This window comes from Erithacus rubecula (assembly GCF_903797595.1).
Source record: "Erithacus rubecula genome assembly, chromosome: 1".
NCBI lineage: Eukaryota > Metazoa > Chordata > Aves > Passeriformes > Muscicapidae > Erithacus > Erithacus rubecula.
The window spans coordinates 35,064,037-35,084,765 of NC_136658.1; the positions used below are offsets into that span (position 1 = coordinate 35,064,037).

Consider the following 20,729-nt stretch of genomic DNA (forward strand, 5'->3'; position numbering starts at 1 on the left):
AGTGCTTTGACAAACACTTGGGAGAATTGACCAAATTGATCAGTGTGTTAAACGATGGGATATAGACTGTGGGATCGGGAGGCTAACTGTGGTGTGTGGTCATTGCAATATCAATATAATAAATTGTTCATTGTTAGTACTGAAACTTCAATGGTCCCTCCATTACATTGGAGGTGATAACTAATATGAATTCGTATTTCAAAACTTGCATGCAATTTATAAATCTCCTTGGGGAAGTTGAAATTTTCTTGGAAGTTTACATTAACCTGTATCATTGACAACTTTTCCTATCCTTTTCCTCCCTGTATTCTAGCTTGGAGAAAAAGACATTTTCAAGTAGCTTTTAAATGACAATAAGAACAGTGTGTGTGTGCAGTGAGTCTTTTAATAATTGCCTTTTTAAATTGATTTTTATGATTTTCACAAGTAGCAGTGCAGGTACTCTGTAACAAAGATACCCACTGCCTTGTGGTACCACCTGCCTAGTTTCCTCAGGCTCCTTTCCTCTGCTTTCAAGGAGGAAGTGATAAGCAGGACTTGGCTCCAGCTTCTGCAGTACCCTCCAGCAACCTTCAGCCAGTGACTCCAGTTACTCTGTCTCTGCTTAACCTCACAATTTAGATTCTTGAAATGAGGTACTGAGACTTTTCTGAAAGTATCTGTATTTAAAGTAATGACTGCATAATGACTTTCTTATTCTGCTTGCTCTTGATGGCTCAAATGTCATCATTCTTAACTGACCATAAAAAATAAAGAAAGGGAACATTTGACTATCACAGTGCCACATAGCCACATACATATGAAAATCCTCTCTTTCTTCCAAACACTGGGGGTGAGAATGAACTTTTCAATATGCTCTGAAAAAAAACAAATTTAGGCTTAGTTGGAGCTGCTGTAGTGGATTTTAATTTTTTTTTTCACTGGGATTATTATTCTGGACTGTGTGAACATCTAAATGGGTGTGGTGCAACCTTTTATGTTAAAGAAGTGTGCATATGTGTAGTTACATATATATGTGCATGTACATGAACGTGCATATATACTACTCAGACAGGTGTGAAAATACCCAGAACTGGTGTGATTTTGTGTGTGTGTATAGTGTTCTCCCTTTCTGTTTTGTTAAATATGTGGTGAATTGATATTACATAGACTTTGCTTTCGATTAGAAATGTAGTAACTGATTTTGAGGTGTCACTTCACAGTACAGTTTTTCTCTCTCGCTCACCCATTCCCTGTTTCCTCTCTCTGTCACAGGGTGGAAGAATGATGTGATGGGTGTGAATATGGGCCGCTGGTCAGGCTCACGGCTACCTCCGTCATGCCTCGCCCTTCTGATTGTCGAGGTCCTGGCCTCCCTTTGCCAGGCGGCTCACGGGACTGTCCCGCTTGGCTTTCACTTCACACATTCCTCTTACAATGCCACAGTGTACGAGAATTCCGCAGCCAGGACCTATGTCAACAGTCAGACGAGGATGGGCATCACCATGGCTGACCTTTCGTGGGATATCAAGTACAAAATAGTGTCTGGTGATGATGAGGGCTTTTTTAAAGCTGAGGAAGTCATCATTGCTGACTTCTGCTTCCTCAGGATAAGGACTAAAGGTGGGAATTCTGCTATATTGAACAGAGAAATCCAGGACAACTATTTATTGATGGTAAAAGGGTCTGTCAGAGGAGAGGACTTGGAAGCATGGACAAAAGTGAACATCCAGGTTTTGGATATGAATGACCTAAGACCTTTGTTTTCACCAACCACGTACTCTGTCACGATAGCAGAAAGCACTCCCTTAAGGACTAGCATTGCACAGGTGACTGCAACAGATGCGGATATTGGGTCCAACGGTGAATTTTACTACTACTTTAAAAATAAAGTTGATCTTTTCTCAGTTCATCCTACGAGTGGTGTTATCTCCCTAAGTGGCCGCTTAAATTACGATGAGAAAAACAGATATGACCTTGAGATTTTGGCAGTGGACCGTGGGATGAAGCTTTATGGAAACAATGGCGTCAGCAGCACTGCCAAGCTTTATGTTCACATTGAACGTATAAATGAACACGCCCCAACAATAAGTGTAGTAACCCACATCCCCTTCCCATCAGACAAGGAACCTACCTATGCAGTTGTTAACGTTGATGACCTAGATGAAGGAGCCAATGGAGAAATAGAATCTGTTTCTATTGTGGCTGGAGATCCTCTGGAACAATTCTTTCTGACTAAAGAGGGGAAATGGATGAATGAGTACAAAATCAAAGAAAGGAAGCCTGTTGATTGGGACAGCTTCCCTTATGGTTATAACCTCACTCTCCAAGCTAAGGACAAAGGATCTCCTCAGAAGTTTTCTGCAGTCAAACTGGTCCACATTGCTAGTCCCAAGAAGGAAATTATCCCCCTGAAGTTTGAAAAGGAATCATATGATGTTTTGATCAGTGAATTTTCACCTCCTGGTGTGGTGGTTGCAGTAGTTAAGCTGGTGCCTGAGCCACAGGGTGTGGAATACAGAATATCTCCAAGTGAGGATGCTGAGTATTTTAAGATTAATCCCAACACAGGCCTTATTACTACTGCTTGTCCTTTGAAAATCATTGAGAAGGACCTCTATGAATTAGAAGTATATGCAAACAAAGGTGGTGATTTAAAAGCACAGGTTACTGTCAGGTTAGAGGATGCCAATGATCACACTCCGGAGTTCCAGCAGCTCTCCTACAGCTCATTCGTCAATGAAAGTGTCCCAGTGGGATCCAGCGTTCTGGCAGTGTCAGCAGTTGATGAGGACAGGGGAGAAAATGGGTACATCACATACAGTATTGCCAGTCTCAACTCACTGCCATTTACAATAAACCAGTTCACAGGTGTCATCAGCACATCTGAAGAACTGGATTTTGAGTCCTCGCCAGAAAGCTACAGGTTCATTGTGCGAGCTTCCGACTGGGGTTCTCCCTACCGCCACGAAAGTGAGGTGAATGTCACCATATACATCGGCAATGTCAACGATAACAAGCCCCTCTTTGAAAAAGTGGCCTGTCAGGGAGTGATTTCATCTGATTTTCCTGTTGGTGGTCACATCACTGCTGTTTCTGCAATAGACATAGATGAGCTAGAGCTTGTGAAGTACAAAATAATCTCTGGAAATGAGCTTGGCATTTTTTATTTAAATCCAGACTCTGGTATCCTGCAACTTAAAAAATCTCTTGTTAACTCTGGCATAAAGAACAGCAATTTTGGCCTCAAGATAACAGCAACTGATGGAGAGAACTTTGCAGATTCTATGTTCGTTAATATTTCAGTAGTTCACGGGAAGGTGTCTTCAAAGACCTTTAGCTGTAGAGAAACTAGAGTTGCTCAGAAGCTAGCAGAAAAATTGCTCAAAAAGGCAAAAGCAAATGTGAAGCTGAATTTGGAAGATGGTTTTCTTGATTTTTATTCAGTCAACAGGCAGGCACCTCATTTTGACAAATCCTTTCCTACGGATGTAAAGGTTTCGGAAGATCTGCCGGTTGGGGCCACCATCCTGAGGATAAAAGCCTATGATGCTGACTCAGGCTTTAATGGAAGAGTACTTTATACAATTTCTGGTGGTAATGTAGATAGTTGTTTCAACATTGACATGGAGATGGGGATACTTAGTGTTCTCATGCCACTGGACCGTGAAAAAACAGAGCTCTATCTCCTTAATATTACAATTTATGATTTAGGTAGTCCACAGAAATCTGCATGGAGACTGCTGACTGTCACTGTGGAGGACGCAAACGATAACAAGCCTGTTTTTTTACAGGACAGTTACTCGGTTAATATTTTAGAAAGTACAAGTCTTGGTACAGAGATTATCCAGGTAGAAGCCAGAGATAAAGACCTAGGATCTAACGGTGAAGTGACTTACTCGGTACTGACAGACACCCATCAATTTGCTATCAACAGCTCCACGGGAGTGGTGTATGTGGCAGATCAGCTAGACCGGGAAGCAAAGGCAAACTACACGCTGAAGATTGAGGCTAGGGACAGAGCAGAGAGTGGCCATCAGCAGTTTTCCGTTGTGCCTCTAAAGGTTTTTTTGGACGACGTTAACGATTGCTCCCCAGCCTTTATCCCGTCCAGCTACAACGTGAAGGTCCTTGAGGACCTGCCGGTGGGCACTGTCATAGCTTGGTTGGAAACGCAGGATCCAGACCTGGGCTTGGGCGGCCAGGTGCGCTACTCGCTGGTGAACGATTACAACGGGCGCTTCGAGATCGACAAAGCCAGCGGCGCCATCCGCCTCAACAAGGAGCTCGACTACGAGAAGCAGCAGTTCTACAACCTGACCGTGCGTGCCAAGGACAAGGGCCGCCCGGTTTCCCTCTCCTCTCTCTCTTTTGTGGAAGTTGAAGTGGTGGATGTTAACGAAAATCTTTACACCCCTTATTTTCCTGACTTTGCTGTCGTTGGATCTGTAAAGGAAAACTCCCGCATTGGTACGAGTGTTTTGCAAGTTGTTGCTCGGGATGAGGACTCTGGAAGAGATGGGGAGATCCAGTACTCCATCAGGGATGGCAGTGGCCTGGGGAGATTCAGCATCGATGAAGAAACTGGTGAGTCTTGTTTCTAATTCCTCCTTCAAAGAGGTTTTTTTTCAAAAGCAAAGCTGAGGCATAATATTTTCTACTTTTTTACTTTCTTTACTCAAGAAATTCAGTTCGTCTTAACAGGCAAGATAAAATTGCCTGTAAGTAAGGATTTTCCAGGCACAGCAGTGGCATGATCTAATTACCTGGTTATGTCCATCACTCTGTGGATGTGAAATAATACACATTTCTTTTCAGTGGCTGTGTGATGACTCCGTTTAGAAGGCAGTGATAGTTACAGAATGACTCGCTTACAGTCACTGCATTATCTGTTGATCTCTGTAAATTACTCAGGGCACCTCCACAGAGTCGCAATACTCATGACCTTGAATTCACTGTTAAACCCAATGAAAGGAAATAAGGAGCATAAACGAAAGATTATTTTGTCCTAAAACCTGTTTGTGCTCTTGTTCTTGTTGCTGGGAGTCATTTTTCATGGGAGTTGTTCTGGAATGACACACCATCCTGTGTAGTACACTTTCTTGTACTGTGGTGTTTATCAGTGTTGGTGTGCTTATGCAAAAGGTAGAAATCCAGGGAAATGTTTACAGCTGTAAATGACCTGTTCTAGCTTTCCTTTGGTGGTTGTAGTATTGTAAACATTGGTTATAAAACATTGTCAATATAGTGAAGGTTTTTCAGATGCTGAACTTTATTACCATACCACCCTATTGGAAAACGTTCAAAATACTAAATATAAAAGTGAATTTAGTAAAACACTTAAAAACTGGCTGTTTCAATGTCTGATGGTTATTGGGAAAAATGGTGCAGCTGTGCACTAGAAGTAGTGAGGAAATTAGAAAATATTAGTCAACAGTTTCAGAAATTACATTAAATATGTTAGGTCTGTGAGTTTACTGTGGTTTGTATGTCTTCTTCTGAAGCTTTTAATTGAGAATGTGGTATTAAACATAAGATTAAAATGTATGTTTTGGCAAATTCAAACTGTTTAATCAAATGTCAACTTTCTAAACTGAACATTATGAAAAACAGACGACATTGCAAATGCTGTGACTCTCATCTAAGTACAAGCAGAGAAAAATATTTTTATTCTATTTTTGCTACAGACTTGCTGCTACAGCTGTACACAGATGATTGCAGTCAAAACCTTATGTCCAGAAACATCAGACTTGAGTGTCAGAAGTCAAGAGGGCACTTAGTGTAATTTCCAGAAACATTAGGAACTCACACATCCTGCAGTGCTGATAGTAGCAGAAGGCATTCGGCAACATTATTTAGGCATTTGGACATGTGTTTAAATATTAAGCTCCTGCATTTGAAAATTTTGTCCTACCTACTTTTTCAGTAACATTAACTTCATCTCAATGGGTTCTTTATAAAGCTCTGGGAAGTTGGTGAAAATGCTGCAGTATTGATGCAGAAATCTCAGCTTTTGACATTTATTGAACTTAAAATAGCTGGTAGGAGAGGTAACTCAGTACATGCAACTCATAAGAAAAATAACCAATTTTTTACCCTGTGCCTGCACTAGTAGAGGCGATGACCTAGAAAAAGTTAGATCCCTTGTTCCAGGGAAATTCTACTCTGTGGTGCACATTAAATATACTTACTTTCTTTCCAAAAATTGAAATATATTTTGTTGAGGCAAAAATGCCCCACATCTCTCAAGGTGCAAAGATTTTTTTTGTCTTGCACTCTTTTGTGAGTGTTACATGAAAATGAACCAACCTGTGCAATTTCACTTAATCATTCTGGAAGAGACTTGATAAGCCAGCAGATCAAAAGATTTGGGATTCTTGTTTCTGATTTCCCCAAATATTCAATACCATGTAAGCCTTCTTAAAAGCAGTTTGAAGAACGCTTTGGGTGCAGAGCTGCAGCCAGGGTGATGTGGAGGGCAGGGTTTTGGGGTTACTCCAGGTCGTGCTGTGGTAGGCTGAATGCAGGATTTGACCTTGTGTGTCAAATAGAATGCAACATTAATACTCTGCTATTGAACTGGTGGCAACTTAAATGCTGCTGAATGATGAATCAGCTTTCTAGATGTAGAAAAGGGCTTAAGTCACATATTGAATTAATTTATAAAGAGATAGCTGTTTATTTACTTTCAGTGCAGTTCATTAGTCACTTTTAAACTGACCAACTCTATTGGCTTATGCACCGTCTCTCCTGAAATTTGTGAAGGTAAGCAGGAGTGTGAAGTACAACGAATCAATATTTTTGGCTGCTGCCTTAATGAAAAGATGACTGCAGCATCCATTATAATCATTAGGATATAAACTGGGCCAAATTCATCCTGATATATGAGCAGGCTGGACTGCAAACAAGTCTGTGCTTTCAGCAAAATTCTGCTCAAGTGCATTATTTTTGCTTTTCTGAAATATTACATGTTAATGGTGTTGCCCTGTGTGTTGAGTGAGATGTGCTTTTGCTCCCTGAGGCACATTGGTACTGAGGAGTTTCATGATGGATTCACACTGCACATTTGTTCCCACTGTGGCTCCTTCTTCCACTACAGATGTATATAGGAGCATAATGGTGCATCTAAAAAACAAAAGGGCTCAGGGGAGATCTTCTCCCTCTACAACTGCCTGAAAGGGGCTTGTAATGAGGTGGGAGTCAGTCTGTTCTCCAAATGACAAGTGTCAGGACAAGAAGGTTTTGATTTGGTCTTAGGGGAAATTTATTCACTGAAAGTATTGTGAACCACCACCCAGGGATGTGATGGAATCGCCATCTCTGAAAGTGTTCAAAAAACATATGGATGTTGCACTCATGGCTGTGGCTTAGTGATGGACTTTGCAGTGCTGGGTTAATGGTTGGGCTCGGGGATCTTGGAGGTCTTGTCAAAGTTAAATGATTCTGTGATACCGTGATCTCTCTCCATGGATCTTGATTTAGCTTTTGGTGTGGGTTCCACATCAGGCCACTCTCCATTCAGGTCACAGCAGTGGATTATAGTCAGCCAGCTTGGGAGTCTTCTCTGTATTGGTCCCTATGGATCCTCCTGCACGGTGTAAATGTGCAAATCTGGATGCTGCTGTGGTTTGGTGAGAGCTGTATACCATGGGGGTGAGCCTGGAATTCCCTTCCTACAATGCTGCTCTTTGCCTCATGTCACGTAGAGTTGATTTGGAAGATTGTTGTTAGAGCATCCACTGCTAAATATGCCAGTTCATAGGTGGTGGTAACCAGAAGCATAGCAAGTATTTGCCAGCTAGAAGTGTGAATCACTTCCAAATTTACTTCTGTGGATTTACTTTCCATTTCCAGGAGTCGGAGCCAGTACAAATCTGTAAATTAATAGAATGTCTCCTGAAGTGGATTTCTGCAGTTCCTGACCTTTTAACTCCATCTGTGGTTTCCTATTACCTTTAGATAGAAAATGAAATTTCTCATGGGTTTAGAAGTCAGTCATGATTCATAGCTAAAAATCTGGTTTCAGACTTTCCTAGAGGTTAAAAAATATGGAGGAACATTTTTTTTAAATTGACTATTGATATAAATGTTACAAATGTGCCATTTGCAAACCTTGCACTGAGGAACATGTGATGTGATCCTTCTGTCTTCTGTTCAGAACTGCCTTTTTTTTTTTTTCTTTGCATCATGTTCATTTTTTTGGAATCCAGATATTTAATCTGTTATAAAATACAGTTTTCTGCAGTGAGAACTAGTCACTGCAAGCTTCTTCAAGTCAACAGAAGGAAACAAGCAACTGACAAACATGACTCATTTCACCCTAATGTAAAAATGAAATAAGTTGGGTAAATCATGTTCTAAAAAATGTGCAGAGGTCTTTGTGAGACTTGCTCAAGTAGAGGTCTACACTGAGTGCTGTGCTTTGGTCAGATGTAGCCCATCCCTGTTAACTGTGAACAAGATACACTGTCAGCCTTACTGCTAGGTAATTTGTTATGACTCCTCTCTACCAGAGTCATGGTTTTAATCTAATTTCTGGGAATTTTCTTTTATTCTGAAACCTACACATAAGTGCAATTCTTAGAAATAAAAAGTAGAAGAAATATTTTTAATAGTATAGAGTGAGAGTAATGTAAATAATAGTTTATGTTTTTTTATTTTCTGGCAACACTGTGTTAGAGCATCCCACCTTCTTTTCTATCTACAGAAATTGATCAATATCTGATATTTTGATCTTGCAGAAGTGACTGTAAACCTCCCCCTTGTGCAACTCTGGTACTGCAGAGAAGCTGGAGCCATTTCCTCATCTTTAGTACTGCTTCCTGCCTGGTGTACATCTCTACTCTCTTTACCAGTCTGCTAACTGCAGTTCCCTAGAATAAAATTGTGCAAAACCCACTTTTATCTCTCCAGATTGTTGTGACACAAAATGAGCAGAGATGTGGTAAAAAATTTGTGTGGGATGAGAGTGTGCTCAGAGTTTCTATCACAGGTTGGCTTTAATAGTTATGACTACTCTTGTGGAAGTGGTCTCTGTCAGAGATCCTACACTGCTGACACTGCTAAATTTAATTTAATTTAATTAAAAACTTGAGTTTTTTTAGCTCTGGTATATATACCTTCATAGTGTCAATACACAGCAAAGTGGTGTGTTTTTGTTGTTTTGGGAGTTGGTGGTGAGTCCAACAAATGCACATGGGTTTATGATATCACCCTCCTTGGGAGCCTAAATGCCATCTATCACAACCTCTTTTCTGGCTGCAGTGGAGATTTGAACAACCAGTGGGAGTTCCTGACTTCTTGAAAGGTTGAGTTAGATGAGATCAGGCCTAAGTGCTGGAATCCTCCTTCTCCTTTTTTTGATGAGCTGTAGTTCAGCTAAACTGCGTTTTTCACTCTAGCCCCACTTTTTAGTCAGGCATCTGTTTCTACACGTTAATGTAGCAGCCTGTCACTCAAAGAGTTTCTGTATATACCCTTACACTGCCCATGGATGTACTGTAATAGGGAATGATCATACTGGTAATAGGAAGGTGAGTTCTAGAGGAGCAGAGATGAGACAAAATCAGCATCTTCTGCTGCAGAAGTTTCTATAGCATTTGCCAGAATTGGTGGAGCAGCATCTTGACAAGCAAGGAATTACTAACTCCAGTGGGAAAACTGAAGTAACAAGGTTTTTACTTGTTCTCAGGAAAGCATAGGAACATCTTAAGTACCACTAAAATTAAACACGAAGATAAAACAGTGATATAAATGAAATGCTGACGGAACCTTTAATGTTCTTGCAAAGCCCATGAACTTAAAAGTTCAATACAACTTTAATTTAATTAAGCACTAGCTGACACTAATTTCTACCCCTGTAGAGAACCTCTGATAAGAATGCAAGCTGTAGATGACCCTGTTAACTTAGTATCTTTAGGTGTTTCATCCCTGAAATTCATGTTAACAAGCCAGTCCTGTCTTTCACAGTGCTGAAAGCCTAAAGGTTCTGAAAAATGGAGGTAGAGTTCAAATTATTACAGACTCCACGGGTTCATTTATGGTGCTAAGGATCATGGTCTGATCTTTTATTTGGATACCTCATAAGTGACAGAAATTCCTGACAAACTGTGGCTAGAGAAGGCAGTTGGTGCTGGAAAATCCTAATCATGGCTTCAAATGACTCATAATGGAAGCTAGAAACAGCAGATTATATAGTTTACAGTAAACCAGACCTGCCTGCCCTGTTCCATCTATTTGGCAGAAAGGAATAAATTTACTGCTTCATGCTCCTTGCATCTTGTCATTCTCTCCTAAAATAGTCTTCAGTTATTGTGTATGCAGGTTGGAGGATCCTTTAATTTACTACAATATGAGTGGTTTGATAAATATTTATGTGGGACCATTGCTAGTGTTTCCTTGAAACAAAGTGAAGTAAAATGAAAATGGTTTGTGATACATGTTTTTCTCCCTCTCAATTGTTTAATTTTATGGAGGCATGTAGGAGCTAGTGGGTGGATCTGGGTGGGCTCACTGGCAGAATTTAATTCACTGTAGAGTTTGGAGACACTAGTATTACAGATGTTCTTCATCTTCCTGGAGAGTGTAGGCAGATTTCATTACTCAGAACCAGTATTTTGGAGCCTCTTCATTATCCCAGGCTTCTAAATCCATTTTTCAAGGTAACTTCAAGCCATACCACAGGAGAAGAGCTAGTGGATGTTGCTGGGAGGTGGTTTGGGAAGAGAGGGCTGCTGACAGAGCAGGCACCTGGAGCAGGCACTCATGACAAGATCATCAGCCCTCAGTCCATGGTGCATCTACTGAACAGCCTTTTAGGGGAGGAGTGTGCCAGATGGAGCACAGTCCTGGCCAAAATCTGGTCTGTCAGCCTGGATCTGTGTCAGACAGAAATGAAGCATTCCTGAGAGCAGCTATTTCTGAGCCTGTGGAACTCTGTTGTTATTGTTTTGTGAATTATCTCTGGCAGCTTTTAACAGTGGAAGTGTTCCTTCATATAAGATTTCTACTCTCAGGACAACAATCACTAACACTTTTCTTTATAATTAGTTCTGGTAGAAAACCAGTAATTTTAATACAAATTCTGTGTCTTTGTGTGTATAATTTCCCTATTGGTTCTAGATGTAAATTAGTGAGGAATAAGGTTTGTCTTAGTTTCACTGGAACAAACTTAATTTTTTTTTTTAATAATATAGCCCTAAAACAATGTGTCAGCTTATGAAAATATTTACTTGAAAAGGCTCTAAGTATCATTCTGACATACTTTCAAAGTTTCCGAAGTGAGGCCAGTCATGCAGAATTGTTTTAGTCAAGCTGTTCAGTTCTCTAGGCTTTATACCCCATAAAACAGCTCACAACGTACCATTTTTATAGCTAGCTGTAATTTGCATGCTTTCCCTTCTTTGGAAAATGTTTAGAGAGTCTCCTTTATTATTCAGGATGCTCCTAGTGATAGGACATTTTGTCTCAATCTCCAAGTAGTTTATTTATTGATAAAGAAATGTGCAGTCTGTATTTCCTCCTGTCACCTTTATTACCCTTAAGAGATGTTTCCAAGAGTGTTCTATATTGCATGTTCTGTTATTCTCTCTCTTAGTGTATAATCCCAGAAGTGACCTCTATATTAGCTCATACATCATCATCCATTAAATTATACCCAGGTGCTCCTGCAGAAAGCTTATCTCCAAGGTGCTGGCAAGGGGACCAAGCCACCAGGTAGTGAGTTAGACGATATTAGAGGAAAATTGACTTCCAGAGTCTGGTGTTCAGTCTGATCACATGAGCACCAGCTTTGTCCTGGCATCTCTTCAGGCCATGAGAAGCAGTTTGTGGTAGTTCAGAGGAAACTGGAGAAAAATCCATTTTAGCTGTTGCAAAGCACCAGTGGAATCCAAGGGCATTGAGATGTCGTTCATGCAAAAGTGTGAGCTTAGGAGCATATGGAGGGCAGTATGAGCTCTCCTCTCTTCCAGGGATATATGGAGGAGGATGTTAGGACAATGTCTAAGATTACATGGAGCCATTTTGTTGCACTGCTTAATCATTTCTTCTTACAAGTCCAAGAGATAGAAATCTCCACGGGCCAGTAAAATTAAGGACACACTTTGCTGTCTGACCTTGCAGCGGACTGCGTGGTTTTTAGGGAGCAGCAGAACTGGACAGAGTTAATCAGGAATTTGTGGAGCTGCTTTGGAGTGATAACACTAGATTGATCACATATCTCTTGAATATGTAGGTAGGTTCAAGGATTTACCTTGGAAGCTGGATTAAAGGGTACTTCTTACAAAGCTGATTTCAGTTCAAGGACTGCAAGTAATGGTTAATCAGTCAGTTGCTTGGAAAGCTTTTCCAAGCTTTCATTACTCTCATTGCTAAAAATTATGTCTTATTTTAAGGCTGTTTGACTAATTTCAGTGTTCAAGTCTTGGAACTTGCTAGGTATTTGCCAACAAGGTAAAAATAGAATAAAATTTAAAAATCCTTTCACTGTCAGGTCTCTTAGAATTCACATATCCATGTTTACCTGAAAATTGATGTTTGGAGATGAGCTTCTGTAGCTCATGGAACAGATTCTTCTAATCTGTAGTCTGCTGTTTAATGTAAACATCTTTATTGCATTTTATACACTTATGGTGTCTTATTAGCATTGAAGTGTTGCCAGTAAGAAATAACTGAGAGGAAGCCAAACAGAGTCCATGTGGGGAGGGGGTTTCCATTTGCAGTTGGTTTGCATTAGGTGTTTGCACTAATACATCTCTGTGTGTCTCAGAGTGAAGTTGTCTGCTGGCATTGAGCTGGTGATTCTGTCTGTGGTGAGCAAAAGGAGTAGATCCATTCAGTTGTGGCAAGAAGCTTGTCACAGGTGCTGCTGCAGTGTTCCATCAGGGTGGGAGGTGTGTGGAGGTGTAGGACTCTGTTTCCTCCATGCAGGGAGCTGTGGTGCTCCCCAGTGCATCCCCCACCTAAATCACTGGGAATATCACTGAGGCACTTACCCACCCCTCCATTGAGATACATGTGTTGATTTTTTGCTCTTAGATGCCTCAGTTTTGCAGCTGTTACCCACTGGAGACAGTCTGGTTGCCACAACCCTCTTTGAGAGGGAGGCAGCCTGAAGATACTTCTCTTAGGAAATGTTTTTCACTTACTTTAATGATAATCATGGAGCTCAACAAAATGTGTTCACTGTACATGAGCAACAATTCTTCAAGGTGATGGATGGGAAAGGTGAGAGTAATCTCATTGTGTGTGGTTTCAGCAACTCTCTGCTTCCACAGTGTCTTGGCAGGGTCTGCCTATCTTTCACAGCTGAAGCTTTTGGTTTTTCAGTTTTGCTAAAATATGCATAGCAAATTAATTTCTGATTTTAGATCTTTGCAACCCATAATGAATTATATGCATCTTTATTTGGGGATTTTTGATCTTCATTTGAAAGTTTTGCTGAGAATTTGTGATCTGGAAATGTAACTTTACACATATGTCATTAAAAATGGTTTTGCTGTTCATTTTATAAGGTAAAGATCTGGCAAAAAAAAAAAAAAAAGAAAACAAACTGTTACTGTGAGTCAGTTAATTTATTTTTTTTTGCTCAAAAACTTTATTTTTACAATGTAATAACTATGGGATTTAATTAAATTTTCCAGAATACTTCACAGTCCCAGAACACCTTTCATCTAAAGTACACAAATTATTTCCCTCATTTTAATGATGGAAGCTCTTTGATGTACAATGCTTATGTAGTTTCCATTTTACTGAAAGGTGTAGATAAGTTAATAGTTTGAGATGTTTTTCTCTTTTTTGGAAAGGAGGCGAATGACAATGCACAAATTCATTGAAAGCCATGGGAACTTCAGGTGTTTGGCATCTCTGTGATGAAGGTCATTCCTGTAGTTAGCCACAGCAAATGGTGGTGGATGGGGCACATTCTTCTGAGTCCCAGCATATTATTCCATATGAGACCACCCTTCTTGCACCGCACAGGATCTTGGAGCTGGTTTTAAAAGGGTTGGATTTTACCATTTCTTTTTGAGATAGTTTGTAAGGATGAACTGGTTTGGTTTGCTCTGCTCTACTTCCGCTGGCTATGTTAGTTTGTTTTGGTTTTTTACTGTGCTTTAATTACCATTTAACAGTAACTCTTTGATGATGTAGCATAAGCATCATCAGTGATTAATGCATCTTCCTGTGGGGTGATAACCAGCAGTGGATAGTCAGGAGCAGCAGCAGTGAGGGTCAATCCAGGGATAACCAGAGTCCCTGTGCCCCCAGGACTGGCAGCTGGACAAAAACCTCTGCTGGCCTTTGGGGCTAATTATTCTGGGTGGCACTGATGCTCTGAGTGGCTGTGGGGCTCTTCCCAGTATGGAACAGACTTCCCAGCATGGACAGCCTTCCTCACTTTACCCTCTCCCAGCACTGCCCTTCGGGGACACTTGCCTCGTTCTTCTCTGTAAGGAAATCCTGAAAACAGCAGATTGAGCCCCTATGAGCTACTGGTACAGCTTTCAGTGGGAACCTAACAAACATTTAATGTGTTATTTTTACTCCCACACTGCTGGGTAGGGCAGTCTGTTCTGTGCCTTCTGTACCTCAAATTAGTGGTGTGTCTTCATCTCCACGAGGAGCACCAGCCATTTGCTAATGAGATGAGATGCTTTCTGTGAGTGTGTGGCTCCTTTGCAACTCAGTGTGGCTCTGCCTTTAATGAGGTACCTTCCTTTTTGGAACATTCAGTGTGGGCAGTAGTTCAGTGTGGGCAGCAAGCTGCTTCTGAGGTACACAGTGTCATGCTAGAGACAAGCAAAATAATCAAAAAAGGAAGATTGTGCTCATAGTGGCATTTGTAGAGGAGATGGGGGCTGTTTATGAGGCAGGGCCAGGACTGGCATTTAGCTGTGCTGGCTAAAGGGTAAATAGCAAAATCTGTTTCAGAAATGTGACCTAATGAATTTAGGACTGCTGATCGTGAAATTTGTCCTTCCATCAATTTATTGTCAAAACTCTTAGCAGCTTCTCTCTAAAAATGGAAGGTAATATCTAAATAATGTTGGAATTTTCTCAATTATAAAGGTTGAATTTGTTGGTGCTGGGAGTGGAACAAAACATTCAGCTGATGGATGTTCTGGCTGTAGCCATTGCTGTGTTGCAAAGTGCTCTACTCCTATATTGTTAGGAGCACAGAAGGGTTCCTGTTGTCTTTGTGTAAACATACCAGTGTTTAAAACTTTTTGCATATGCTTCTGCTCTTTCATGGGGATTTCCTTTAATTGCTTAATCTCTTATAATGAACATTAATCTGTCACTGGCAAAGATAAAATCCAGCTAATTCTCAGAAAATCTGTTTTTCTTTGTACCCACAAATTAAAACTTGTCTGATAACAGTTAGAAACTCTATCTAGATATTGAATGTAGTCAGAAATAACTGTGTGGTCACACTGTCAATTGTAATCCAGTCCATTTTAACAAGAGGGTTTGGGCTTTCCTGACAAGTCTCTGGAGGACATGGGAACCTCTTGTAAAGGGCCCATGGATCCCCTTTCCCTGCTCACCTGGATCTAGGAGAGACAATCTTACCAGTGGGGTTCCTAAAAGACTGATGCATACACAAAAAAACCCCAACCAAGCAAACTAACAACAAGCTTTTGCAACTTGAATTGCTTCTGAAGAATCCCATGTTTTCAATTAGAAAAGGCTGTGATTGCCACTCCCTGTATACAACAGAGGCAGCCCACTCCTGCTCCTGAGTGCCCTCACTGGCTCTGCTTTTTTCACAGCCACCAGTGAAACAGCTCAAGAAAGCCATGAGGGAAGAGCCCATCTTTTCTTTGAGGACAAGACTGGGGGAATCAGCTCCCTCAGGTGCAAAGTGCAGTATTGCATTGCCCTTTTGATGCTTGTAGCCCTGTGGATTTGGGAACATCATGCATAGAGCAGTGGTGTAATTAATTTCGTTGAAATTCATATAGTAGACATGCTTGTCAATATGGGAAATTTTAATTGCCTGTTTTGTAGAAGTTGCTTGGTGGAGATTCAACCTGATAAACCCAAAGTGAATTTAGGAGGATGGAGGGATGGCTTGGTAATAACATGTGCAAGAGCTCCTACTTTGTCCTGGCTTTGGTGTGGAAGAGGCAGTTGTGATGGAGCGAGGAAGATGTGTGCTAATTTGGGGATTGGGTGTGTTAGCTGATTGGGATACTTATTTGCTATGTGGTTTTTATGGTGTGGGTCCCTAAGCCTTGAGCTGAAATCACAAGTCAGAACAACTATCAGATGGCTAAAGCTGCTTACCACATGTCAGGGAGAGAGGCAGAATCCCTCTGGCAGAATAACTAACCTTTTCATGCCTCACTTTACCTGTCTGTACAATAAGTGTAATGATCATCACGTTGTCAAAGGCAGTTTTGTGCCAGTTGTGATACTTGCATGATTTAATAGCTTTAAAATGCTCAGAGTGATTTTGATGGAAACACCTATCAAAATGCAATGCAGCAACTGAGTAATGCAGTCAGTTGGTATTTGGAGGGTGTTAACAGATAAGTCCCTTCAGGAGTCACTTCTTCCCAGTTTAATCTCCCAGGAGAACTGTAGAATCACAGTGACCTACTTAAGCCAGTACATTTATTCCAAATAATTAACAATAGAAATGTTACACTTGACTTCACTGGACATATGCAACAGCCATGTGCTCACGTTCCTTTCAGCCTTCCTGGGGTGAGTGATGCTTCAAATCCTGGCTCACTGAAGTGCTGGATGGAAGCAAAATGCTAAGTAAGTTCCAGGATCAAGTGAGGCAAATCCTTACTGATGTCCCTGCATGCCATAATAGCTGTGGCTGTGTTTGACCTGGCAAGGGACTGGCTGTGGCTCCGTGTTACTAGTAGTCCTATGATGCATCACTTTAAATGGATAAAATATGAAAGTACAGTATTGTTTTTAGCCATTCTTCCCAGTTTTGGAGCTGATAGTCATAGATGGGTAGAGCTGCTGAACTTTTGCCTTGGGAAAGCATTCCTTTTAAGACATAATGTCTGTTTTGGTGGACTCAGAATTTTTTGTAGTTATGCTTCTGGCATTCAGGTGCCATGGGAGAAGGCCACTTCAGTGTTTCTGAGGCAGGTAATAGTTTTTGTGATATCATATGTATAATTTATCAAGGACACGTGCTAAGATGGGACTCTGCTATTATCCAGAAACAGAATTTTTTGCCATATTACTCCCCCTGGAAAGCAGGAGGACCTGCAGCCCAACATGCTTGGGTGCAGGACATGAGGCAGCAAAGCGTGCCAGAAATGTGCAGGTTTTGTGTTCATACCATGGGTGCAGTGTGAGTGTAGCAAGGAGGGAAAGCTGTCAATGAGAGCACAGCACAGCAGAAACTCATTTGAAGATTCTCTCTGTTTACCTGAATGCATAGTTCCAGCAGCTGCTAGATAACTTGCCTGCTTAGAGTATTTTCCACTACCACGGTATCCTCATTTTAAATCCAGTGTGAAACTCACTAGAAGTGACAGAAATTAATCTGAGCTACTAATTTCCATTTTAGGGTTTGGGGCCAGAAAGTTTGGGGCAGCATGCAGAAGCTGGGGAAGCAGATTAATGCTGCCTGCAGCATGTGGTATTTTGGCTTAAAAATGTGCTGAAGGAAGATATGTCTGCCATGGCTTTACTGCCTTGTGAATTTGCTGCATTGTGTGGTATAGAAGGTAGTAATTGTTTTAGGGAAGCATGCTCTGCCACCTCATATTCCCCCCATTTTGATCAAACTTATGATTTCTAGCCCATTAGCAGAGTTACAGACCTCTATCAGGAAGGAGCCTCAGTACCTCAGGAATCTATTGTGATTTGGAGTAGTTCCATGTGCCAGTGTCAAAGCCTGGCCCATCTACATGAACAGGGCTAGTTAATACAGGAAAGAATTTATTTATTTAATGAAGGTACCTAAGGTTTAGGCAAAAAGAAATATTATTGATGATACAGCCTTGGTTGAGTTTCTTGATGTCACTGAAGTTTATTTATTTAGTTCGTTCTTTAGCTATTGAATTCTGGGTTCAGAATATGTGAAATCTTTGAGATAGAAAAAAATGCAAGGATTTTAAAGAGTTATTAGACCACACAGCAATAAAAATAGATTGCCCTATCCCTAATCATTCATATATTGTCCTTTCTTGTGTGAAAATGGCTTTGTGTTTGTAATCAGCCAGAAAGGAAGTTGGTCTCTTGGTAGTGATATTGCTAATGGTGATAAGCAAATGCAACACAGAAAAAGTCCTGCTGACAGTAATGTTCCCTGGTCCTTGTCACCAGCCTCCGTTTTGACTTTTTCATTTGTGCTGGCAATGAGTGATGCTAAGAGTGTCTCCTGGGCAACATACTGCCTGAGTAGTGTGATTTATGGTCCACTGTTTTGGAGAAACTGCAATATTCTGCTTCTTACTAAAGAGAGCTTAAAAAACATGCAGAAGTTGGGAAAATATTATCTGTCTTTTAAAAACAAGATCTGTGAACAGATGTATGCGTCTTTTCTGTCACCGTACAGATGGGCAGAAAACATTTCGTTGTCATGGCAACAAAATGTATAGTGCCACAAATGAAAAAGAAATACATAAAAGTATTTGTCTTGCCAGTTGTTATATCATGGCAGCAGCTGCTGAATTTGAGTTTTATTGTCCTGAAACTTTTAACACAAAATCCTCCAGACCACGTTTCTATTTAATGCAGTATTTGTATCTTGTAGGCTTCCTGCAATTTGCCTTCATATCCCTTTGCTCTGGGAGGCATTGGCATTTTCATCTCTAGTTATTTATTTAGATGTGGTTTTTCTCTTGAATGAGCACGGGGCAGTAAGTAGATGGATAACTCTGTTCTAATGAAGCAGCTTGTAGATGAATTAACGTTTCTATTTTGTTGTTAACTGAGATTTCCATATTGCTGAGCATGATGGGTTGTACCCTTGATATTAGGGTGAAAGAGGTTTAGGCTGTAAGAAAAATTCTTGTATATCTGTGTATAAAGTGAGCAGGAGAAAATAATGTAACCTATTTGTATTGTCCATCGGGATATTCTGTTCTGAGAAGATCAGTCTTTGGAAATGAAATTGTACAATTCAAATGACTGTGGTGTGGTAGTGCAAGGTCACTTTCCCATTAGCATGGGGTTGGGTCGTGCCAAGCACCCACAGCCCTGGGCACTGATGGGCCTTGAGGGTGGCCTTGGTTCCTTCATGATGTCCAAAATTGCTGTGCAGGCAGCCACTGGGTCTGCCCCCATGGCCGTGCAGGGTGCTGCTCTTCTACCTGGGGCACAAGTACAAGATGCTAGCAGGAATTAGGTTTGACAATCAGCATGTGAAGGAATAATAGCAATTAAGTGATTTTCGATAGTAAGCTGAGAGCCATCATCAAAATTCCTTTTGCTCTGGTGTCTAAAATAAAAAGGAAATGAGAATTGCAAGTACCACTCCTCTGCTTTGTTGGTTTTGTGTAATACTGCAAATGTTTAGGGTGCATCCTCTTGGTCACTGCAAATGAGGTGTGTAGTCATTTTCATTTAAAGGACCTTTTTTGTTTTTTTTCTTCAGCTGCTCAATGCAGTGTTTCTTTTTTTGAATAATTAAAGAGAAAGCCAGGCTCTTTGAAGGTCAGAACTGTTTATGGCGCTCTTGCCTGCTTGGCTTTTGTTTTCACCAAAAAAAAAAAAAAAAAAAAAAGGGGGGGAATTTTTTGGATTTTAGGTTTAGTTAATGTATTCACCTAGCCTTTAAAAAGTAATTTTCATGGGATAGAGAGATCTTATTTGCAATATGTATAAAAAGATTAAGAGGAATTAATTTAATTGTGTAAGACTATGAGTAATCGCATGCCTTCTTCTGTCAACCTGTCGTGCCTTCAGTTGAGTGGCACTTCCTATTTCTACTTTTTCTTAATCTTCAATTAAGTAGAAAGCTTTCTCCCATTTTTTAATTATGTCTTTTATTTCCTTCCAAGGCCTTCTCTAGCAAATTCATGCTTACCCTGGTATGTCCTCTCTTCCTGTCTGTCTGTCATGTATTTTTATTCCCTGCCACCAGCACTGGCCTCCTATTTAGCTGAGTGCTTTTAACCCAATGAAGCCAGTGGGATTTAAATACCTGTCTGTGTGTTTTGGAAAGGGATTAGCTTTAGTGAACTCAGCTCTTTATTATGAAAGCAATGTTTCAGTCTACATCTACAGTTGTGTATATGAAGAGTTGAACCAGAGATAAAAAACACTGAAAATAAAGATGTACTTGCAGTCAGTTTGCAGCCTCTGACTGTTGAAGAGTCTTCTTTTTGTGTGATTTAGGCTTTTAAATTTGTCTATAAATCCAAATGCCTATTTCCAGAGCTCAAACCCAGTGAACCAGTCACAAGAGTGGTCCATCCTACTGGGTCCCTCTTCTCCTCTTCACCAGCACAATCTTGTTCATCCCTAAGGAGAAGTCACTGATGATGGGGGAGGAAGTCAACAGTCAGCTTTGCCTTGTCATAAATGCCAATATTTTAATTTACATCACCTAACAAAAAAATGTACTTTTTTTGTTTTCATCTTCTTCAGTGTGTTATCAGAGCTGTTAGTACCATTTCTGACTGGCCCAGACTTGGCCAGTGGCACATCCATCTTGGAGCTGCCTGACCTTGGCTCTGCTAAACACGGGGGAAGCCACTGTTATATCCCACCCTGCTACCAAAACCTGTTTATGCAAACTGGGTATGCCTGTGCATGGTGGGAGG

General features: G+C 40.7%; 1 protein-coding gene across 6 annotated transcripts in view; it reads left to right on the forward strand.

The window, feature by feature from the left end:
- The window catches only part of FAT3 (FAT atypical cadherin 3), a 382,360-nt gene that overhangs the window by 82,271 nt on the left and 279,360 nt on the right, over positions 1 to 20,729 (forward strand). For all 6 annotated transcript variants that reach the window (XR_013775721.1, XM_079317035.1, XM_079317037.1 and 3 more), the window contains exon 2: positions 1,255 to 4,566. Coding sequence is in view for 5 of the 6 variants with exons in the window: in XM_079317035.1 (XP_079173161.1) it covers positions 1,272 to 4,566 (3,295 nt within the window). In the remaining variant the exon portion in view is untranslated. The remainder of the gene's footprint in view (positions 1 to 1,254; positions 4,567 to 20,729) is intronic.